Below are 25,401 nucleotides of genomic sequence, written 5' to 3'. Positions count from 1 at the left end.
AAGGTCACAGTATGTATATGATTTTGGTGAAGGGGGACACGTAATCAGGGACACATTTTGGCAGAAATTTGCTGCTAGTCACAAAATGGTGCCTGCTAGTCACAAGGAGCAGATGTCTCCATTAATGATTTTAGTGCTTTTCTAGATATGAGAAGATAAAAGAAACTGGGCTCATAAAATCTTCTGAAGGGCTTCCCTGGTGGCGCGGTGGTTGGGAGTCCAACTGCCGATGCAGGGGACACGGGTTCGTGCCCCAGTCCGGGAGGATCCCACATGCCGTGGAGCGGCTGGGCCCGTGAGCCATGGCCGCTGAGCCTGTGCGTCCAGAGCCTGTGCTCCACAACGGGAGAGGCCACAAGAGTGAGAGGCCCGCGTACCGCAAAAAAAAAAAAAAAAAAAAAAAAAATGATCCTAAGTCCCTAATCTTCTGGAAAACTGTGGGTATCTTTTAACAGATTTTTGTAAAGTAACATGATTAAGATTTCAAATTGACCATTCATTCATTCATTCACTCCTTCAACAAACATTTATTGAACACCTAAAGTAAGCCATGGGTTAAACTAGGCACCAGTGTTACTGTTACTAAAATCATTATCGTGCCACCTAGAAGTCAATATATTGTGACACTCAAATAAGAAAATCCATAGTTACCATAAAAATTATTACAGAATGCTCTAGGAAGACACGGTAAGACCTTAATGCATTCTGTGGAGAGTAGTATATGGGGGATATCAGTAGGGCTTCCTGTAGAAGGCAATTGAAGTGGATATGTAACATGAAGGAAGGGTGAATTTTTGAGAAAAAGAAGATAAATTCATGTTTGCCAGAAAATGAATGGTTAAGGATCAGTCCAGAAAGGAGTTCCATTCATAATCAGTATAAGAAATGCTCACTGGGGCTTCCCTGGTGGCGCAGTGGTTGAGAGTCCGCCTGCCGATGCAGGGGACACGGGTTTGTGCCCCGGTCTGGGAAGATCCCACATGCCACAGAGCGGCTGGGCCCGTGAGCCATGGCTGCTGAGCCTGCGCGTCCGGAGCCTGTGCTCCGCAACGGGAGAGGCCACAACAGTGAGAGGCCTGCGTACCGCAAAAAAAAAAAAAAAAAAGAAATGCTCACTGGAGTGTAAGAAAAGAAGACAATGGAGAGGGTGGTAGAAGCCAGACCATGAATGGTCCATGTATGTATACTAAGTGCTATGGTCTAGTCTTTGTGTTCCCCTCCAAATTTATACGTTGAAATCTTAATTTCCGGAGGTGATAGTATTAGTAGGTTGGGCCTTTGGGAAATGATTACGGTATTAGTGCTCTTACAAAAGAGACTCCACAGAGCTCCTGAAGCTCTTCTGCCATGTGAGGTTGCAATGAGAAGTCTGGAACTCAAAAGAGGGCCCTCATCTGACCATACTGGCACCCTATTCTTGCACTTGCAGCCTCCAGAACTGTGAGAAAAAAATGCCTGTTGTTTATGAGCCACCCAACCTGCAATATAATCTTACAGCAGCCCAAAAGGACAAAGAGAGTTTGGATGTGAGATTTTACTCCAAGAAAGATGGGAATCCACTGAAGGATTTTAACTGGTAACTTAGAAGAGAGACAAGTTTCATAACACAATCAGGTATTTTTATAAGAAAAATTTGTTTCATTTTCAGAACGATCACTCTGGAAATACTGTGACTAGATTTTTGGAGAAGGGTGACGGCAGTCCCGGATATAGAAAGATGAGTTAGTAGTCCATTAATGTAAGTCAAACAAGAAAGTGGAGATAAAAAGTGTGAATTTGTGGCTGAGCGTTCTTTTCTCTTAGCACTTGAAAAATGTTATGTCAATGCTTCTGACTCCAGAGTTTTAGACAAGAAATATGCTGTCATTGGAATTGGTGTTTCTCAATAAGTGATGCATTGTTTCGGCCTGTCCACTTGCGAGAATTTTTTTGTCTCTACTTTTCAGAAGTTTAATTATGACGCGTCTTGCCAAGGATATCTTTGCGTTTTTCCTCTTTGGGTTTGTTCAGATTCTTGAATTTGTATTTATGTCTTCTAAAAAACTGGGAACTTTTTAGTCGTGATTTCTTTGAATACTTTGTCAGTCCTGCTTGTTCTCTTTTTTCATTCTGGAACTTTGATGATATGAATGTTAGTGCTTTTGTTACTGTTTACACGTTCTTGAGTCCCTGTTCTTTCTCCCATCTTTACCCCTCAGTCTACTTTCTCTGTACATTTGGTGGATTGTATTGATCTCTTCTAAATTCATGATTCTATGCTTTGTAATCTCCACTCTACTCTTGAGCTAAGTTTTTTGATTGTTGTATTTTTCAGTTCTACTGTTCTCATTTGTTTTTATTGTTATAACTTCTAGTTCTTTGTTTACATTTTCTATTTTTCCCATTTCTGTCAAGGAACACATAATTGCTAATTGAAGCATTTATGTGACAGCTTATTTAAAATCCTTGTCTGATCATTTCAATAGATGTTTATCTCAGTGTTGGTGTGTGTTTACTGTCTTTTCTCATTTATTCTGTGATTTCCTGGTTCTTGGTGTCATGAGTATTTTTCCATTGTATTCTAAACATTGTGAGTTATTATATGACTCTGTATCCCATTTAATTTTATTATTACTTTTTAGAAGGAAGTCATCCTATTTGAGGCATAGTATGAGGACTGGGGGGTTACGTACAGATTTCCATTGGGCCCTACTGACAATACCCCAGCAAAAGTGGGCACTTACATTGTCTCACTGCAGACAGATCAAGGAGAAGTTCAGCTAGCCTATGGCCCTTCTGACACCTTCCCCCCAAAAGTGGGAACATTAATATCATTGTGTTGCCTTTTAGTAGGAGTGGAAGTTCATCTCCCCAGTAGTTTTCTTGACACCAGGGGAGGGGAGAAGTGAAGTGTTTGCTGTCCTTCCTCCCGCTTCATTCCTTCTTGTTGATGCCGGGTGTGGGTAGAGGGTCAGCTACCTGCTGGCCCCACTGACACCAGGGTAAGAGGAAGAGAGGTGCCAACTAGCCCTGCTTGTGCCATCTCATTCCGTCTTACTGCCTCAGGATGGTTATGGGGATTCAGCACCCCAGTGGGTCTCACTGACATCATGTGTTGGGGGTTAGTGGGGTGCCTACTCCCTCCAACCTGTAACATCCTATTCTTATTGATGTCAGGGAGAGATGGAGGCTAAGTCCCACCAGTGGACCCCACGACTGTGTGAGGGCAGCCCAGTGTTAACTAGCCTGTCAGGCACCACCTTTTAAAGTCTGTTTGCTCATGGAAAGGGGTGGAGCCTCAGCTCACCACTGGACCTCACTGAAACAACCCTGGTGGGGAATCAGAGCGCTGGCTCTTCTGGAGGGCAGGAGTGGGGTGGTGTGGAAGATCAAATCCTACCTTGGCCCAAGTGAAACGACAGGACATAGGGGATGGGTGCAATATTCCACTGGCACTTGGCTCGAGTAGTGTGTATATTATTGCCCAAATGGTCTTCTGTCTTTAGCAACCCCTTTCCTCATACTTTGGCTAGGGGGAACAGGGTTTTATGGGGGTTTTTTTGAAGTTTTTTTGTCTGTTGTTCTGTTGGTGGTTATTGATTGGGGGTTCCTGTAATACCCTCTCCAGGATGTATGGGAAGCAACAGGAAACACAGGGGACTCATCACCATGTCATTCCTCAAGTCCCAAAGTCCTTAGTTAAGTCTGCCTTCTCATTTCCACCTTTCAGCGTCTTCCTATGTTTGTTTGTTGTTATGTTCAGGGTTTTAGTTTTAAGTGGGAGAACCTGGGAGAAATGGGCTACTTCATCTTCTTGGAAGCAGAGGTCTGGAGGTCTTTTGATGTTAAAAAGTACTGCTGACTGTAAATTAAAATTTGATGATACACACCTTGCCCTTTAAGAATTATTCTGCTAGATGATGTGGCTTCCCAAAGTTGCTACAATTTGATTTTCATACTTCTAGAAGCCATGTGTTTTGCTGGAGTTGAAATTTAAAGATAAGCAAGAGATGAGGCTAAGATGATCTATGTGGTAACAGATTAAAGTTGGAAATATCAATATACATTCATGTTTAGCTTAATATTGCTTCATATTACCTTAATACACAGGGTCATGTAGAGAGATACTTACAGATATGTGCATATACATGGGAAATGTACACACATATTATCTCTTTGCTCTGTCAGCTGAGAAGATCTAGAAGCAATGACATCTGAGCAGCAATTAGCACACCCCACACCCAGATCCTGCTGTCTAATACCGTTCTCCACTAAAAAGACCTAGTTATCCTTGAAGAAATAGCTGATTCTAGGACTGGGGCAGTAAATATACAAGATTTATATACAAGGCCATCCTACAGTGTCAGAAAGTAAGGAAGTTCCAAAAAAATATATAGGATGGGGATACCTCAGAGTGGGACAAGAGCCAACTGAAAAGAGTTCACAAGGGTCAGGACTAGAGCAATTTGAGGAACAAAGTAACTAAAGTAGAATTAGATTATAACCCAAAGTATAAAATAAAAATCCATGAGTTCTTCTGATATGAATAAATAATTGGATACATAAATGCAGGAGAATAGATAAATCTCCAGTGCAAGGGAATTCCAAATAGTTTATGTAGTACTCCATCTTAAGCATAACTCCCTATTCCTTAGTTGTGGGCTCAGCATATTGACTTCCTTCCAAACAAGTACAGTATGAAAAAGGGAAAACAGTAATCTTACTATGGAGAATCCTGAAAAACACTACCTCAGCCTGGTGATCAAGGTCCACCTCAGCATTCATAATGCATATTGATACTTTATACACTTGATGTGATCTGACAAAATAACCCTTCTACTCTGTGGTCTTCCTCCCCAAAACACATAATCCCAATATTATCATGAAAAATGCATCAAACAAATTCTAGTAGTGGGCATCCTACAAAAACCTAAGTACTCAAAATTGTCAAGGTCATCCACGGAAAATCTGAGAAGCTATCAAACCCAAGAGGAGCCGAAGGAAACACGGCAACTAAACGTAATGTGATGTTTTGGATGAAATCCTGGAATAGAAAAAGGACATTAGGTAAAAACTAAGGAACTGGACTAATGTATGAACTATAGTAAATGAAAATGTATCAATATTTGTTAATTGATTGTAACAATGTAACATACTAATATAAGTGGATCATCATAGAGGGAAATGGGTCTAGTGTATATGGAAACACTTTATACTATCTTTTCAATTTTTCTGTAAAATTAAAACACTTCTAAAAAATAAAGTCTATAAAAACGCTGTGTTTTCTTGTTTTATGATTATGTGCCTGTATTTCCTAATAAATATGTAAATTTGCTTTACCTTCCTTGATACTGATATTACAGAAAATACTAAGTAACTCTGAAAGAATTTGTAACTCCAATTCAACAAGCAATAATTCTTGGTATTAACTTTTTGGAAGAACCCACTGAATAAATCAAAGCAAATTATCTTTAAAAGCTGAATTTCTTTTCAGTGCTTAATCTTTTATAGGATTAATGCATACCACAAGCATGATTCTGTTTCCAAGGGCAGAAAATGTTGATTGTAGGCAATGACTAAAGTACAGTGAAATATTAATGCCTGATGCTATAACAACTTTAATGTATTTTATGTTTTCAAAATGATGAATTGTTTTTTCAGTTAATAAAGTATTCACTTTTATACATTTCCTACCCACCTTTTCCCAAAACACCCACAAGGAAATGATACTATCATCTGATATTAGGTTCATCAATTTAAATTGGAGTTTTTGGTAGCTGTGGTTGCCAATGGTACTGGAATGTGTGACACTTTTACAAATCCTCTCCATGGCAAAAGCTGATCTTCACAAGGTAAATCACAGTAGGTGCCTAAAGCCAAATGACATATAGCTTTGTAGCTAGATTACCAAGCATTTTACTTAGAGGCGCAATAGGATGTAGAAAAGGCCATTTCTCTTTCTGTCTTTTTCTGCTCAAAGGTCACTCACCATCTTACTTTTTCTCAGCCATCTCAGAAGTTTTCCACAAATTTAGACTATATAATGTCACTTAATGTGAATGTAGCTCAACATTCTGTTTTAGTACAGCTAATCTCACATTATATTATTGGTGCTAAATATGTAAATCGTCAGCAAATTTTTGTACTTAACTTTTTTTCTTTGATGTGGACCACTTTTTAAAGTCTTTGTTGAATTTGTTACAATACTGCTTCTGTTTTATGTTTTGGTTTTTTGGCCGTGAGGCATGTGGGACCATAGCTCCCCGATTAGAGATTGAACCCACACCCCCTGCATTCAAGACGAAGTCTTAACCACTGGACCGCCAGGGAAGTCCCTGTATTTAACTTTTAAAAATAATTAAAATAAGCTATTCAACACATTTCCCCTTAAAAAAAAAAAAAAGTAATTCTCCTTAGGCTGGCCCTGGGCACATACGTGACTTTGCCATTTTTTCCATGCACTATTTTCTTATCTGTTCTACTGTGTCACATCTGTTCTACCTTCTCAAAAAGAAGCATTTAAAAATTCATCTACGCACTCATGCATTCATACATATATTAAATAAACCTATTGAACACCTACATATGGCACAGAAAAGAAGGCAGAAAACTAATCTGGGTTTCACAGAAAGTAATGAACTCAGTTAAAATTTTTGGTGAAAACAGGTGTTACTCAATCAACTGGAAATTACATTTCATTATGGGGACTCACAGACTCAAGGAAAACCAAAACCTAAATAATAATAAAGTAATAAAAGCACTAGCCATTTACTGAGTGCCTGCTTGTACGTGACTCTGAAACTCTAAAATCATTATGGATGTTTTGAGGATTATCTGATATAATTGTAATCTCCATTTTACAGATGAAAATAACAAGGTTCAGAGACATTAGGTTACTTGCCTAAAGTGAGGTGGCCCAGAAACTAAAGAACTGGAAATTGAACCTTAGACTTCATAATGCCAAAGTCTGTGCTTTTAATCACAGTATGTGTGTGTGTGTGTGTGTGTGTGTGTGAGAGAGAGAGAGAGAGAGAGAGAGAGAGAGAGAGAGAATGTGTTTAATAGAGAACTTCTGAGAAATGGCAAGAAAACTACCAGGTATCCATAAAACAATAATTTAGGAGCTTCCTACTATACAAGTAATTGTTAATCATATGGCTGAACTAAGGATCTCTCACTTTTGAACTAAGAAATCAAAAGCTTCCAGAAGTTGAGTCTAAAGTTTACACTTACATAAGATACTTCATACAGAATGCTGAAGTATAATAACTAAAGAGCTCTGAAAATATTGGAAACATTCATATTAGTATGGTTTCATATTGTGGATAATAGAGGATTTAAGAAATTGGCAGATGCAACTGCAGACTCATTTGTTATCATTCCTGTGAAGGGCAAGATAAATGAATAAAATGAGAAAAATGAAAAAAGAATGGCTAGCAATTTTAGGTAGTTTGCTTAATCTCCATACTAGGAAAGACTAAGCAAAAAAAAAAAAAAAAAAAATTCTCGAAATTTTATTTTGAAAGCACCTACAAGTGTATATGGTCTTTTTATACCAAAAAACTTGGAATTATGAACTGTCAAATAAGTCTAATCTCCTCTGATGATAAAATTGCTGATTTTATTTGAAACTATGAAATGAAAAATGAGGTAATAATCAGAAATTCTTAAGCAAAGGAGTAGAAAAAACAAAATTATAAGAGTTATGTTAAAAAATATTTTGAAACAAACATAAAATCCCCATTACTGGTACAGAGCTTTTAAAACCTTATTTTGGTTTTAAGTGTTAATAAATATTTATATGTTTACATAATTACTGTCATAAGGAAGACAATTTTAGGTCAGCTTTCTTCATTCTTTCTTTATTAAGCATTATTCTATTTTGCTCCATCACCTTGTAATTATAATATAGTAACTGTGTAGCTTTCTACTAAGTGGATATAATTTCCTTAACTGTTTTCCTACTGTTAACAATTAAAGGTGTTTCCAATTTTTTGTTATTACAAATGACATGACAATGAGCATCTTTATATAATAATTTTCTGGATTATAAATTATTTATTGGCATAAGCTTCCAGAATTAGAATTAATGTGTAAAAAGCTATTAACATTTTTATCTTGCTAGACATTGCCAAATTACTTGTCAAAAGATGGAACCAAATTATATTGCAAAAATCTTTGCCAACAGAAGACATTATATATAATTTTTGATTTTGCTAATAAATTAATAAGTTGGAAACCTATGTTCCATTTCTTTGAATTCTTTGAGGCTGGAGGCTGGGAGGGCAGCCATGTCCGTGAAGGCTCCCCAGAGTTGGAGCGGGAAAGTGGAAAAAGCTAAAAAAAATACTAATTGTATTTTCCCTCGATTGTTATCTCTCACTCTTTAATGCCTCTGTGTAACTTATATCCAGGTAGCTGGAGAAAAATCATGTGGCAGGGCAAATTGGTATTCCAATAAATTAATAATCACCAACTTCAAATGGATTTTCAAGACTGGAAATATTGCTCTGACTTACAGCACGTTCTTTCTAATTCTCCTTAAGGACTATATTCTGAGAAGCTTCACCTGCCCTCCTCAAATGTTCCTCCATCCTCTCCACTTCCTTCACTCTGAGCCGGTGAGGTGCTTCATGACTCATTAAGAACACAGAAGTCAGTAAATAGTCCACTGCCAAATCCATTAATTCATTAGCATTTGCGTTGCTCTTTGTATTCCCTTTTACTACAGGACTCAAAAGGCCATGTGCACTACAGACAGCATTTCATTTTCTCTCATCTTCTCAAGTACTTCACAGCACTGCGTTTTCTACAACCCAGCTACTCCTTAGGAATGATTCTTGCCAAAATTCAACCTCATTCTAGACTAGTAACTCCAACTTAAAATGTTAAAAACTATACGTGTAACATGAAAGCCTCCCTCCTCCCCTAATCCCTGCATATCTTCTTTAGCCAATTCATGTCTGAACTTTTCAAAATTGTTATCTTCATGTATTGTTTCCATGTCCTCACGTCGCATTTACTCTATAATTTACATCCATCTGACTTCTCTCACCGTAAGCTCTTTGCCCACTGTCCTGAAATTTTACTTATGACGGTCACCAGCGATCTCCATGTCAGTATAGCCAATGAATAGTTTTTGTCCTAATTCTAGGCTCTTTCCTTCTTTAAAAAAGAAAAAGAAAAAGAAAAACAAAAACCGTTTTTTTTCTTCTATGCTTTTACACTCTCATCATCTTCTGTCTTGGTATATTTTACTGGCTTTCTGTGTTTAATCTGATTTCTAATATTCTGTTAGTTTCCTTTATCTTCAGTGGAATAAACCACTATATGAAGGATTATTCTCAACAGTTAGTTCTCATAATAACAGTACTAAGAGCAGCAGTCAATACTCTTTAATGCTTACCATGTGCCAGACACTATTCTAAGACACTGTTTAAATACATATATATATACACATACATATATATATATGAGGTTTTCCTCCTCATAGGCCTATGAAATAAGCCTATTATTATACCCATGTTACAAATGAGAAAACTGAGGCAATGAGAGGCCAAGGTCACATGATCAGTACTTGGTGAAGCCCCGCCTGAGTTAATGCCGGAAATTTAGAGTAGACAAGTTAAATAATGTCTCACAGATTAGCCTTAAAAGTGAGCAACATTTAATTAATGACTTGTGAAGTATCAGAAAAAAATGGAACATTTTAAATTGAATGGAAACTACTAAGTCATGTATCAGTAACTAAGATTGACTCTTATTGAATGAAATTATTTTTCATTATTCTTTTGAAAGAAGATTATTCTTGTGTTAGTGTTTCACAGTATTTTTTTATTCACATATTTAATCATTTATTAGACACATATTTCCTACACACCTTCTATGTGCCAGTGTCTCCTGCAAGCTTTGGAAGATTCAGTGGTGAGCAAAAAATTACAAAGTCCTTGCTCTTAAGCAAGTGTCCAGTGGTGGAGGAAGACAGAGTCAACATGTAAATACATTTTGTACAGCGACAGAAATACGACTGGACAATGGGATGGAGAGGCAGTGAGGAGGCAGGTCTCTTTGGTCAAGATAGTAGTGGTGGCGTTTGAACCGAGACCTTAGTGATCAGAGGGAAATTGGTCTGGGTAGAAGGATTAGCCAATCTAAAGCTGGGAGAGCAAGAACTAGAGCTTGTTGCATCTGAGGGACTGAAAAAGACAACTGTGCCTCGAACCCCATGAAGGTCAGGGAAACATGTAGTAAGTGACCAGAGCACATGGTCCCTGTGAACCTGGCTAAGTAGTTGAAATTTTCATCTCTTTACAATAGACAGCCTTTAGAGATTAGAAGCAGTGCGATAATAGCATCTGATTTGTGCTTTTTAAAAGACTACTTTGACTGTGGAGTGTCCTACAAAAGCAAACTACTTGTGTCTCTATGAAGTGCAGATAGTAAATTTTAAAAAGCCCAATGAGCTCATAAGCAGTTGGTTTACTAACTGTAATCATTTATCTTAACTAGACTTCATTAATATAAGCTTGGTGACCTTGGGGTCTGGGGACATATTAGATTAGGGAAACCCAACTATTTTCAAATAGTGTGATTTGAAAAATTCTCGAAATTGTTGGGGTTCAGGAAGATTATTTTATTGCTGGGCCTGGATGGGAAGTTTAGAATAAGAAAAGAAAGTATGATGGCTGGCTTCCATCTATTCTCCCTTTCTGTGGGAGAAATGATGGTGGGGTGACTACTTTGCTGTTGACCCAATGCTTAAATTTCAGAGCTAGTTCAATCCAGTAAATATTCGCTGAACAACTATTATATGTTAGGCACCTAGCTGAAACTGGGAATATAAAGAGAATAATTAATAATAAAAGCAGGTATGACTAACAAGAGACAGGCACTGTGCTAATGCTTAACATGCACTATCTCAAGTTACATTAATTTACACACTAACCATATGGGGTAGATGCATTTATTATACCATTTTCCGGGTGAGAAATCTAATCCGTTTAAGGGGCTTAAGTTACTTCTCCAAGGTTACACAGCTAGTTAGGGGCATAGGCAGTATTTGGACTCAGGTCTGGTATCAGCACCAATTCTCTTAGCCATTATGCTCTATAAGGACCTTACTTGAGAAGTTCAGGATTATACATATATGGGTACAACCAACCCTAAGACCATCTGGCAAAACTGGCTGCTTGAGAAGTCCTGGATTTATGTAAGATGCTCTTGGAATGGAGAAGATCGTGAAGGAGGGTCCCCAAAACACATTCTCTATACTAAGGGGCAACAGAAGAGAGAAAGAATTAGCCTACAGCAGTATGATATTGAGGACCAAGAAACAGTGTTTCTCTCTTTTGTGAATAGTTATTACATTATTTCTACTTCAAAATATCAGAAAGAAATCACAGTACTATGGACAGTTTGTGGAGCCACCCTATCTTAGCATGAATCCTGGCAGGTGTAGAGTTCATAGTATGACTCTGGCACCTAAGTGTAGTTAAGTAAGCTTTCATTTTTCTTTAGCCTTAAAGCAAAATAGCTTTCTGATAGGTATAGTTTAGGAAAGTCTTCAAAGAAAATATTTAAATTCCACTATCTCAGAGAAAAGCAATTTTGCAAAAGATCTGTCAGCAAAAGCAGGGCCAAACACACTAATTATTTAGTGAGACTTGTATTGTTATATCATTGCTCATGTTGTTTCTTTATGCATTTACCTGGAAGAAGGCTTTTAATGTTCAACAATTCTCAAAGAGATAAAGACCCACACTGACCTGTCAGAAAGAGCTGTGCCCTGGAATTAGATCAGTTTAGGTTTGGCTACCTACTAAAACTAGGTAACATTCTTAATCTTTCTGAGCCTGTTTCCTATCTGCAAATAGGGATAACACTATCTATTACAGAGGGATGGGGTTAAATTAAATGACACATGTAAATGAAATATATCCTTCCAGACTGAGAACATACCTAGTAAATGTTAAGTGATCTGCAAATATTCTGCTTTCTTGAAATGGATGAAACCTGTTATGTTCTTAACCAATGGTCTAAATATCAAGACAATATTTAGTTAAAAGTTATATTTGTTCTTTCACTGTCCATCTGCATTTTAACATATTCTAACATATTCTCCTTGATCAATTGTGTCAATATTAGTAACATTTGTCATTTAAGCTATTACTGTTCATATGTTTAAAATATTTCAACATGATATAAGTCATTACTCAAAGGGATGCCTAGCTGGCTTTGTCAAAGATTTATTTTAAGTAAAAATAAAAGACACATTTTTCATTTTCACCAAGTTTTATTGAACAGTGTATTCATTAACTGTATGAACTTTCTGGCCAACCTAATACAGTAGCCAAGACATGGAAACAACCTCATTGTTTTTTTGTGGATGAATGGATGAAGAAAATGGGGTGCATACAACCTACTATTATTCAGCCATGATAAAGAAAGAAACCTGGCTATTTGTGACCACATGGGTAGATTTGGGGGTCATTAAGCTAAATGAAATGTCAGACAGAGAAAGATAAATACTTTAGGATCTCACATGTGAAATCTAAAATACTGAACTCATGATAGAAAGGATGGAATGATGGTTGCCAGAGCTGGGGGTTGGAGGTGAGGAAAATGAGTGAAGATGATCAAAAGATAAAAACTTCTAGTTATAAGATAAGTGAGTAATGGTGATGTCATGTACAGCTTGGTCACTGAAGTTAACAATACCGTATTTTATGTTTGAAAGTTGCTAAGAGAGTAGATCTTGAAAGTTCTCATCACAAAAATAAAATTTGTAATTATGTCAATTAAGGTTAACTAAACTTATTGTGGTAATCATTTCACACTATATCTATATATATCAATCATCACATTGTACACCTTGGACAGATACAATATTATATATCAATTAAATCTCAATAAAACTGGAAAAATCTCATTTATATTTTAGCATAAATATATCAAATTGGGTTTCCTGACAAGATTAATAATAACTATAGATAAAAGGAAATAAGATATTGTTGTTGCTGTTGTTTGCTTTTCCAGAGTGCAAAACACTAAAAAGGGGGGAGGTGAGTATGGGCTTGCAAATGCTGCTCCATGGGCCCTAATGCTGTGATATAGACATTTAGTCCAGATCTGAAAGAGAACTTGAGTCATTTCAACAAATCTGCAAAACAGTCGTGTTCAAACGTGAAGAGATGAAGAGATATCAGTAAATTCTTTTTCACACTGCAAGAAATCTGCCTTCAGCTTTCAGCAAAACCTCAGTTTTGGGGTTATGAGGGTAACAGTTCTTAAGCAAGCAGCACAATGCTTCCACCAGTGCTTTCTCCCTACGATGAATAAGTTTTCAGTCTCCCCACCAGTGCTCATCCCTTCTCCCCTTAATGTCTTGGCCAAAATTCAACCATCAGCCCAGAAAACTCTTTCCCAGTTTCATTGCCTGTACATGACCACGTTATTTCAATCACCTTGGCACATTTATATTACCTACTTCCTAAGGTAGGTATTATATATATGAGATTTTAAATAAAAGAATGCCTGTAAAGTACTTAATGCTCAACTCCTAGAACAATATGAATATTTCGTAACTGCTGACTAGCATTCTTGTTATATCATTTACATTAAAACTAATCTGTACTTTCACACACCCATGTTCTTTGTCCCCAACTGGGGTAAAGGAAATAAATGAACATTTATTGATTATCTACAGTTAAGAGTATAGAATGCAGTGTAGGCTATAGAATTAGTGGTGTTCAAGACTGAAACTGACCTGGATTTGAATTCCAGACCTCTCACTTACTTAAGACTTTACGACGCCTCAGTTCCCTTACTGATAATTAGAGATAATAGACATTTCAGGGACCACGGTAAGGATTAAAAATATTATAATGTTTGGATCCAGAAAGGGCATTCATTACCTCATTTAATGTAAACTCTTAGATAATCTGATTGAGTTTTGAGAATCTGATAACGGCTCTGCATCCTTTTGCTAAAAATAATTAGATAGGTAGATAACTATTCATAGCATTTTGCATAGAATTCCAGGGCTTTGCTAATACGAAAATCAATCAAAGGCTTTAGTTGGCACAAAGAACTCAGAGAAATTGTTATGGGGCAAGAATTAGAATTCTTCTTGAAATACAGACTATCATCCTGGAGAAGAAAGGACAACATTTTAATGTGGTTAAATTTGGGTCAAAACTATGCACTTCCTTAATGGTGTTTCTACCAGCTCTTGATTTGACTGGGATTGAAATTTCTGACATTACTGTCCCCATCACAGACTTGAAAACCTGGCAGACAATCAAGTGCAACCTACAGTTAAAGGTCGCTCATCTAAAAACATGGGTATGTTACTACCATTCTGACAAGAGCGTTATGAAGATTAAGAAAAAGCACAAATAAACTCTCCTAACACCTGACAGCCAAGTAATACATCTTTCAGCTCTTTCAATTCTTTTTCCTGCTTACCTGACTTATTTCCTTCCCTGCTCTGAGTTCTCACTGTGTTTCATGTCCCACAATGCTGAAGTCATTGTAATGCTTTTACTCAGCAATCTCATTTAACATTTAGCATAGTAAATAAGAAAGCCTAAGAAGTGACTGAGGTAAACTGTCATTATTGCATCATTCTGATAACCTGATTTGTCCGGAAATGTAACTATGTGATTCTCCTTTACTTCCAGTTGCTCACCATTCATGGGCACAAATTGAGTGTATATCAGATATATTAAATTCCTGGAAAATTATCTGTGGTGTGATTTGGGGTTCTATTTGTGTACTACAGCCTTCCTAAAACTAAACTATTATCATTTCTACCCCTCTTCTGTCTGAAAATCCTCAAAACATAAGTTCTAATTAATAGTTATACTAGTTGGCATTATAGTCGTTCTTTTTTGCTTTTTCTCTGATTGTAAGTCTCTTCTGACTCTTAAGTCAATCAAATGGGTTCTCTACATATGAGGAAGCTCAGAGAGGAAAATAGGATGAGTAGGGTAAGAAGACATTCACACATAGAATTAGTGGAAGCCTTACCAGTAACAAAACTAGTGAAATTAGAGCTAATTAATTAGCAGCCAGGAAAATTTCATTTTGTGTTGTCATTAACTGGTCAACTAGGGTAACTAGGCTTACAAACAATAGAAAGAAAGAGTAGAAAATCTATTGGTTCTGCCAGCTTCTCCTGCTTGTTATCAGCGCAATTTTCTCCTAGTTTATGAAACAATAACAGTTTGGTATTAGAATTTAAATGCCATCAATATAAGATATGGAGATATGTGAAGCCTACTACACTTTCTTCGTAAACTAGTACTATAGCATCATAAATCCCACAGTAGAATGATTCATTTCAAAGACAAAATTCATGCAGAGTACACTATTTGTTTAAACTTCAAAAAAATCAAAAAAGATTGCTATATCTTGTTAGATATGTTATGAGCCCAAAGATATGTTATGAATCCCAAAGCCAGCCAGGCTATCCCTCTGCATTTCTTTGTCCTAACACAGGCTTTTGTCCACCAGCATCCCCGTCGGCCCCTATACAGAAGAGAACACCGTCTGTTCACCAAGAGCCCCACGCCGCAGACACACGGCGCGGAGTTAGAGCTCAACGATGAAGCTGGAGGAGAGGCAGGGATCTCCCAGTTGTGTCCGGCCTGGTGGGATTCTAGAGAAGCTATTTCTTTAGGAAGCGTCCCTTTCTTCAGACAGACTGGGGCATTTCCAGTGGCTGGCCACAGTGCCCCGAAAAGGTGGACTCAGATGGACTTGGGCATCAAGGAAGGTCCTGTGGGGGGCTCACGGGCTGTTCTTCCGTGTTTCGAACATACAAATCAAGGTGGGGGCAGGCCACCACTAGTGCAGGGCCGACCAGAAGGCACGTCAACAAAGTGTCCCCTCCCTAACCCCTGCAGCCCCTTCTAACAAAAGGAAGACCAAAAGGAAGATGTCCAGGGAAGCCTCATCTAAAAGGTGGAGGAGCAACATTCCTCGGTGCAAGTGTCCTGGCCGTGGCTGCAGCGGGAGGACCACACCATGCCACCCCCTGGCTGGGTGTCATGATGAAATTTGGACATTATACCAGAAGCCAAAGGGTCACTCCACCAAACCCTTAAGAAAAGGATGAGGGACGAAGCATGTGTGCCCTCGAAGCCCCAATCTTCTGGTGCTCCAGTCTTCAAAACTTACACAAGCTGCCTCTTACATGTCTCCTTTAGTTGTCACCTTGGGACAAGGACCTCTGAGCACCTGACTGAGGAAACAGAAAGGCCGCTGCCACAATCATCCTACTGAGCCCTCTCCCCTCCCCTCAAAAAGGGCCAGCAGCCCCCTTCCCTTGAAAGGGCTTTTCTTTAGAAAGGGCGGCCTGGACTTAGCATGACAGGGGAATGCAGTTTAGAGACACCTGGGACCACGGGGTGCTTTCAAAGCCTCTCCCCGCCCTTCCAGGTCTTGTCTGGTGGGGTTTTCAATATTAACGCCGCACAGAGAAATAACACCCAGTGTCAGGATGAAGTGTTCTTACGTGCACAGGGTCAGATGGAGGGTTGAGGCCCCGAGCGTGGTCCAGTGTCACGGGAGTGGGGGCGGGGCGGGGGGCTGGCCGTGAAGAAACAAGAGGAGGAGGGGCAAGGCTCAGTACTGGATCCTGCTGACTACACACACACACCCACACCCACACACACACACACACACACCCACACACACACTTATAATCTTTAGCTGCCCCATGAACTTTTTGTGAACTGTTTAAAACTGGAGGTCTGTTGAACAAACAGCGGCGCCACTGCCAGCCATAATTTCATTGCAACGAGCTAAAGACTGTTAACTCTTCAGGTTCCAGGCCAAAGATGGACCTGAGCGGAAAGGGCCAAGGAGCCGGGGGCCCTGCCTGGCGTGAGGCCCTTCTCCAGAGCGACAGCCCAAATCCTGGGCAGGAACACCCTCATCCTGGGCAAAGGCCGTACTGCGTACACCCCACCATCACTGAGAAACGGGCCCACCCCCCATCTCTCTGGGATGTAGAACTAACTAAGGGGATCTTGGGCACAAGGGACACAGAGATAGGGTCAGAGACACCGCCACACTCACCCCATTCCTCTTCTAAAAGCGGCTATTGAAATAGTTGGGGGTCTTTCTTACTTTCTTCTTTTTTTTTTTAACCTCCAAGGAAAAGTTCTTCAAAAGTGACTTCCCTCACCCTTGGCTGTGGGTCATGCTGCAGGGGGCAAATGACGTGATTTAGATGACAGACAGAGCAGGCGCTTTGCTGCTGTATATAAGAGGCTCATCTGCCCTTATTTCTCAACGACCCCCCCCTTTTCTTCCACAGGTGGGTGATGCTTCTGGAAGTGCCAAGATGTGTGAAGTCAGTCATGAAAAGCACTTTACAAGCACCAACCTGTTTCCAGTGGGAGCTGCTAAGCTACACCTTGGCTCTGGGTTTTAACCCTTTTTTCCAGCAGTGGAGAGAAGGGGGCAAGGATGTGGGATAGGGATGAAGAGGGAAGGTGGCCAAGAGAAGGGGTCAGCCGGGGAGACGGAGGAGGGTCTGGTTTCTGAAGAACAGACCAGGAATTGTGGTGGCTGCCCGCTGAACACCCAGTTCTGGGAGAGACCCGGCTTGCAAAACGCAGACTCGCCGCGTGGTCTCCGGCTTTCGGTCTGGCCCTAGGGCCAAGCACAGGAGAGCTTGAGTCTCCCTCGACAGACTTGGGCAGTCATCTGGTCCGGGAACCAAGAGTTATGATTAGCATCCGAGCTTGGCCTGGACGCTGGGGAGAAGAGCCTGATTGGCAGAAAGAGGTCAGAGGGACCAAGATTAGGAGCTGTCCCCCCAACCTCGGCATCCCTGAGTGAGGGCACCTTGGCCCTCTGTGAAAAGACACGAGGGGGCACACGGGTCCCCAGCTGTACCCACCACCGTTCTGCCGATTCCTGCTATGAAGACACCATTATGGAATGAGGAGAAGGAGAGAACGTTTGTTTTGTTTTTTTTCTTTAAAGGCGACTCCCCTTGGCAGGCAACAAACAGATTGCAAAGGAAGGAGCAGTGGCAGTGAGAGGCTGGCGTGAGCGCAGGGAGGAAGGCAGCACCAGGCCACTCCTGCCACCTCTCCTTTCTCTCCACCCCAGCTCCTCCTGGCACCGGGCCACTTTCCACTGCCTCCGCCCTTGAGGCGCTGATGGATTGGTTCAAGTCTGCACAGCACGCTTGTCAAGTGACAGCGACGGAATGGGAAGCAGCGCCACCAAACCATCCCAACTCCACTCCAATACTAACGGTGCCCCTTCCTAGGGCCTCACTCTCTAGGCACCCCATGCCGCATCAGGCACTTATCCAGTTAGTGACCAAGAAGACCTGGACGGGTTTTGGGGAGCTTCCGGCTCAGAAGGCCGGGCAGACGGCAGGGCTCCCAGCCAGCATGCCATGTGCCACGGTCCTCCGTAGGCTGGGGACCTCTTCGGGGAAGGGGTGTCTCTCACTGCACGGGCATGGCTGGTTCTCTGTGGAGGACACGCGCGCGCGCGCAGTCACCACAGCCTCCCAGCTCCCACTCTCATCCATGGCGTGTCTCTGGGCAGGTGGCCGGACCTCTTCAACTTTGACCCCCTCATCTGTAAATCTTTGGCACCGTGTTTTCCAGAGGATTAAACTGCACTATGGACTTGAGTTCTGCCTGGCAATAGCTGGTGCAGGCCACATCTAACCCATTAAACAGCATCTGACTCCACTAAACATTCTACGTAACAAACAAACCCCAGAATGGCTACATAGTTTCCTTGCGGCAGAGGGAAGGCTGAGGCAGGGACACAGAGGGGGCCAGGGAGGGGTGACCTTCTGCAGAGTGTGTGGCTTTCATGGAAGCCCAAAGCTCATGGCGCGGGAGCCCTTCCTGGGACTGCTCCAAGCGCAGACTGAGTCACACACAGGCACTTCTCTACTGGCGTCAAGGAAGGGAGGGATGAAGAAGTTCCTATTTTAGCACTGGGGGCCGCGAGGAGGTGGGAGATGAGAAAAAGCGGTCCAGGGTGTGCAGCGTTGGGGCAAGTCCTCCTGGGATGTTTTCCCCAGTATGCGTAGCAGTGGGGAGAAGGGAACCCCAAGGATGCACCCAGGTCGGGGGGAGGGTCGCAGGCTTCCTGGGGTGTGGCTGAAGGAGGTCGCCTGACTGGGTCCTGCAGCCGGGCATGGGTGCTGGGGGGGAGTGGAGGGTGGGAGGAGTGATCCAGCCTGCCCAGGCTCTGTCTCTTGGCACACTCCAAGTCATGGCTGTCGCCGCCTCCAGAGGCGTCCCCACTCACGACCCAAGTTTTGCATTAGTAACAGAGCTGCGGAGCAGGAGTGCGGGTGTGACGGGGTGGGGGACGGGAAACTCACGTGGCTGGCCCTGACCTTTTGAGCAACCAGAACCTTCCCTGCCTCCTCCCAGGGCGCCAGGATAGCGCCGCGAGCCACTCGGGTCAGTCGGGAGTGAACTTGGCCTGCAGCGGCGGCGGCGAGTGGGGGAAGGGCGCCCCCTCCCCCGCCTCAGCCCTGAGCACGGATCGGTCGGCATCAAAGGGATTTTCTCTCCCACCACACACACCCGCGCTGCCGCAGGCTCCTCGCCCCTCCTCCGCCAGGTCCCCGCGCGGGGCCGATCCCGCACACGCACCCCCCGCCCGACCTTCCAGGACCACCGGCTCTCTCGGCCAGCCCCCGACCCCAGCTCACCCCGCCCGCGCGCTCCTCTGGGCTCCCCCTTCCCAGGCGCCTGCCGCTGAATCTCTGACAAAAAGCAACTTTGGGTGGGCGCACGGAGAACCCAGGATGTGCGGCGGCGCGCCCCAGGGGAGTGGGCACTGACTGGAGACCGCTCCGGCCCATCGTCCTGCGCTCCCTTCGGCCAGTCTGGAGTGTTCTCTCCGTGGACGCCTCCCCCACCTTCCCCGATTCAAAGATGCAAGCCAGGTGTAGCCAACTGTAAAAGGGGGCTCGGGGGCTTGGGGAGGGGGGCACCAGCAAGGATCGACCGGGAGAGCCGCTGCCAAACCGGGGCTGCCCGCCACACACCCCCTTTCCCAAAAGCAGAGCCGTGGCCCCCCGTCAGCTCTTGGACCAACCTCAGACACTTCCCCTTCCCCCCGCCAACCCGCCCCCCCCACGCCAGGCCTCGGCTTTTTGTTCCTTTCACTTTCTTTCACGGTTGTGCCACACACAACCACGCGTGTATGCAAGAGGGGGCCCCATTTGGAAGCTGGTGTCCCTCAACAGGAGGCAGCAGCCCAGGACAGGAAACCGAGGTTGAATGCAATTAATCGACCTGACTCCACTCCTCCCCGCCCACCCACCCTCCACACCCCCCCGGGTCTGGTCCCTACAGGCTGGGATCCCACTTGGAGTCTACACAACCTGGAAACAAATCCAGAATAAACGATCCATAGACCACGACTCTAGAGGGGGTGTCACTGCACTGCAGCCTCCATCAGGGCTTTGTAGAAATAAAGTGAACTCACTGCAAACTCCTCCCCCCACAAGGAACAAGCTATACCAGAAAGCTATTAACGACAGCTATCATTAGTACACACAGGAAGCACAAAGGAACTTTTTACGAATAAAAGATGCATAAAACACAGGGTCCTGTGATCTGCACCCGGCTTCCCTGCTGATTGTGTGCAGCCTGGGAGTCCTGGGAAGGCTGGGGATGAGGGTCAGAGGAGGACAGGGGCTCCCACTTTCTTTACGAGGAACAATAGGAACCCCACGTCTGTTCATCTTGGAACCCGGAACACCCCAAACAAAGCTGTGGGAAAACTGCGGTAGACGTGGGGGCCCGTGAATTCTTCTAGCTGTTCAGAGCTTAATTACTCCTCCTTGATCCGTGGGACCAGACACGACACCACCAAGGTTAAAATGCCCCAAACAGCGCCGAGCAGATGTGAGCGAGCTGGCAGACGCGCAAATGAGGCCTGCCTCGGAGCACGATAACAAGTGACTAATACGTTGCATATCGTTGAAAGAAAATTATTTTTCTCTGATTTGCATTTGCTTCGGGGGAAAAAAAAGCCAACCAGAGTCCCTCTTCACAAGCACGAGTCTAATCCTGGAAATGCAGCCCGGCTGCTTTAAGAGAGCTGGAAGGAGGGAAAGACTGCCAGCGCTTTGGCGTTGCAGGCTTGTCTATCTTTCCGCCTTTCCTCCAAGGCGAAACTCGTTTTGCAAGCAACATGCCTACAGAAAATGGCACACATCATAAAAAGAGACCAGTTTATAGAACTGGCACCGAAGTTCATGTATCATTCCAGAAGCATCTCCCAGCTCCCCTCTAGGGAACCCAACTAGATGTAGAAGTCCACATTATAACTCAGAGAGTAGATCTGGGGGCAGGGTGGGGCGGAGGTGGACCCATAATTTGCAGATATCCTGCAAGCTGTACACTCAGGGGCCGAAGTCACACAGAAGGGCACGATATAGAGTTAAGTCAGCTCTAAATGATCCTCCAAAGCCCGGGGGCCAGGGCTGCGGAAGCCTTCAACCTTGAGGTTGGGGGGAGTGGTGTTTACACCCAGCTTGCCCCAGGACAGCCCAGGGGCAGGCCCATCTTCTGGACCAACCTGAGGACCATCCTGAGCCCGCCAGCTTGGACCGGCCCAGCGGGGTATTGCTGCCACCCACCAACTGTTCTCCCTCCCACCCTGGCGCCTCCCCGCAGTGCCTGGCAGAGGACCAGGAACTCAGAGAAGGCCGGGCTCTGGGCATTTAGTTGATTAAGTCACAGAGTGGGTGGCGCTGTGGGCAGACCTCAAGACAGCACCGTTGGTCCTGCAGCTGAAAGGCAAGCGCGCTCTTAAAAACCGGGAAGGCAAAGGGAGGCGGGTGATCAAAAGCCGACTTGCACCCCTCCCCACCCCCATTCACCCCCCCTTCGGGTCCTGAACCTACCCACTTGTGTTTCCAATCCAGGAAACAGGGCCGAGGGCATAGAACACAGCGGCCGCCCGTCTCTTGAACTTGTCTGAATAACAGGGCCATTTCAGAGGAAGAACAACGGCCTTCAGAGCCTCTTCAATTTCCAGAAAGCCTTCAGTTAATAATACATTCTTTCCAACAGGCTTGCTTTAGGGCGGAAAGTTATTTTCCCAAATCTTAACAACCCGGTCACAAGCCACTGAGGCCCCAGGTCAACAGATCCCGGCCAAACCCCTCCAGACAGTTGACACTCATGACCCCGCAGGCCTTCTCCTGCCACCTCTGCCTAACAAGTTCCCTAAACCACAACACACCAGCCAGCGCGCACGTCCACCACGATCCCAGGAGCCAGAAAGATGCGTGTCGCGGGGGGCGGGTGCCGCCGCCGAGGGCTCTCTCGCAGCGCATCCGAGGGCTCCCGGGCCAGCAAGGGGCGGCCACCTCTGCAGCTCTCCGCGGGCCTGCACGGTGCGCGCTCTGTGTGAGCGCCGAGGAGGCACAGCGCTGCTCGTGCGCCAACAGCTGTCACATTATTTGCACTCGCTGTAAACAGCCTTCACACTCCCCCCTTACCACACAGTTAAGGCCAGACTAACAATCCAGTTAGAGATCAAACCAACAACAGCAGCATTGTGTCTGCCTTCGCACCAAGCCCAGCAGCTGGCAGGTTTCTCCGGAACAAGAGACCGCCCTCCCCCCACCCCTCCAGGCTCCAGCCAAGGCTAGCCGAGGCAGCAATGCGTGTGTCGCTGCTGATTGTTAAAGCAAGACAACACAGCCATTTCGCGCAGAGTTCTGTGCGGTTCATCAGCTCTCCCAGAGTTTCCTCCTCCCAGGCCCCCTCCCCCATTTCCTCAGCTGGGAATAAAGGTTGTTCAGACTCCCAGGGTCGGTTTCTCTGCTCAGCAAAGTGTGGGTCGGCCCGCCCCGGCCAGGCCTGGGGTCCTGCAGCCCTCTCTACCGTGGTCCCAGAGGCTAGGCAGCCCGGCACTTTCTGCAGCCCAAAGCCTCGTGTGTTTCGGAAAACCGTCCAACTCCCTGAATCCTTCCTGGTCGCCCCACTGACCAAAATGTCTCCTTTTATGATTTTTGGTTAAGTCGAACATTTCCATAATCGTCATTATTAGCGCAAATTACATGCCTAATCGGTCCTTAAATAGATTTTAATTAAATAATCATACAAGGCTCATTTTATGACTTAAGAAAGGCATTAGTTTTCGTTATAAACTTTCCACCAGGATATAGAATACTGATAGCAGACATACACTTATTCTTTGAAAAGCACCAATAACTGATGGGCAGAGTGTTGGGAAAGCAGACCCTGCTTCACACCTTCTGGAATCCAAGTGGAGACTAGACAGACCACATCTGCACAACTTTCCTCCGGAGAAGGGAGAGGGGATTTCTTCCTCCAAAGCATTACTTTTGTCTTCTCTTTGGGGCCAGGAGAAAGGAACCCCAAATGTTCCTTTTCCTTGCCCATCTGAAGAGATCTCTCCAGCTTAGAAGTCTCTTCTAGAGACCACTCCTCGCCACCCCCATCTGTTTTCCACCCCTCAGTCTGCTGAGAGCCGTGGTGGAAAGCAGGCAGGCTGTGCTTGTTAAATGCTGTGTAAAATGCTGTTAATAAAATAATAAATACAAAGGATGGAGGCTGCTGGTTCCATGGGTGTTTTGACTGGAAATGCCTTGGCACTTGTCATGTGTTTATGGGAGGGCAGACAACTCTAGGATTTACATAGTTTGGACATCTCTGTACTTCATTTATTCTTTCCTAATTGACGTAGGCCTAGAGCTATTTCAAGTTTGCATTTGTACAGAACTGTTAAATGCCTAAGAGTTTCTCCAATTAAACCAAGTTTTAAATCAGACCCAAGGCTGGAACGTACTCTCGGCCTCGCCCCACTCCACCCTTCTGCCTCTGTGGCTGGAGAAAACAAACAGACACTCAACAACGATCCCCTGTCCTTGCTCTCCCCACCTTCACCACCCCCACCCCCGGGGGGGGCACCTAGGGCAAAGGTTAAGGTGTCTTCAGATTACAGGCAAGGCCCTGGCTACACACACTGGAAAGCACTGCAGTTGGGCGCATCCTGGGCATACTCGAACTTCTAAAATAGTGAGCTAAGATGGGGGAAAACTGCTGGCCTGGTAAAACCCACTGTTCACAAAACAATGTCAGCAAAGGCTGAAAGGCATTCTTTAGAGAGGTACCAGGGACTCATGCCTACTGAAGCTCTTTCAGCACAAAGTCTTTTAGGGGAAGAAGGGAAAAGGAGGGTGGGGGCGGGGAGGAGAGAAAGGCAGCGCTCCTGTTTCAGAGCAGGCATCCCCAGAGAGTCAAGAACCAAGTGTAGCTTCAATCAAACGCTGACTTCCCCTCTGGGAGTCTAGTAGGAAACCTGATCACAGTAGCTTACTACCGGCCTGGATCCATACAGGTCTGGTTTTCTTCTCATGCTAGTAATTTTTTTTAAATACATATCGATAGAAAAGAAGCAATCCCTGACAGACTTTTATTGAAAACCACACTGAGACCTCATAACATCCAGACTTAATCCCTATCAGACAAACCACAGCACCTCTGGCCCCTGCAGTGGGCCAGACCCTTTCACCTCTTCCCACCAGGTCTCTCCCCTCCAGCCGTTGCTGTTCCCTCTCCCCAAAAGAATGACGGGAGAACTTGCCAAAGAGCACCTAGATACCGGTTCTGGAATCAATTCCTAACCATATAAATGATCCCACTTAGGGGGAGAAAAAAAAAATCCCAGCCTTTTCATATGGATTCCTTTAAAGCCCAGAATGCAAAGAACTGTAACAAAGGGAAAGAGGAACCCACGGAGGCAGACCTGGAGGAATAGCCTCAGGAATACCCTTGGAGGGGAGCTTAACCTGAAGTTTGGTCCCCAGACACTGGCCTACTCAGGTCTTGGTTGGGGGGGGGGGCGGCTGGCATCTCAGGGGCAGCAGGGAACGGAGAAGCAACCTATAGGAATCTGACCAGTCATTCAAAGCAATTACTAATCCTCCGGGCCTACTATGTGCCAAGTATTCTTTGATCCTAAAGGTGGAAAATTATTCCCAGTCTTACAAATGAAGAAACTTACTGAGGCTCAGAGGCCATAAATAACCTGCCCCCAAGGTCACACAGCTAGTAAAAATGGGCCACGGTCAAACTCAGTCCTGGAGTTGAGGAGAGGAGCCAATTATTGGTCAAATTGTGCCATCCAGAATCCCCAAGAAGTTCGGAAGCCTTCCTTAGCCCTTGTACTCCAATACAGGGTAAAAGGATAGCACTTAACACGTATGAAATTCGGTCCACAAGGAGCCCGCACCCTAGTTTCTCCTACACCCAGAAATCTCTTGGTCCATGTGAAGTCTTTCGAAATTTCTGCCAACATCCTACCCATCTCCCTACACTGGAACACCCTGGTGTGAGGCCAGGGGTTCCCAACAAGGCTCCACTTTCCCCTCCT

The 25,401-nt window shown here is 44.0% G+C and overlaps 1 protein-coding gene across 1 annotated transcript in view; it reads right to left on the bottom strand.

Moving 5' to 3' along the window:
- Window positions 1-1,339: 1,339 nt before the first annotated feature.
- LOC309799252 (uncharacterized protein) overlaps window positions 1,340-25,401 on the bottom strand; it is a gene marked incomplete at its 5' end in the record, with an annotated part of 33,387 nt that continues 9,325 nt past the window's right edge. The window contains one exon of the mRNA XM_082612227.1: window positions 1,340-1,438. Within this exon, the coding sequence (XP_082468353.1) occupies window positions 1,412-1,438 (27 nt within the window). The 3' untranslated portion in view covers window positions 1,340-1,411. The remainder of the gene's footprint in view (window positions 1,439-25,401) is intronic.

The sequence above is a fragment of the Mesoplodon mirus genome, assembly GCF_964341445.2.
Source record: "Mesoplodon mirus genome assembly, chromosome: 3".
Lineage (NCBI taxonomy): Eukaryota > Metazoa > Chordata > Mammalia > Artiodactyla > Ziphiidae > Mesoplodon > Mesoplodon mirus.
The sequence above is the reverse complement of the archived record's forward strand: the minus strand, read 5'-3'. Positions and strand labels throughout refer to the sequence as shown.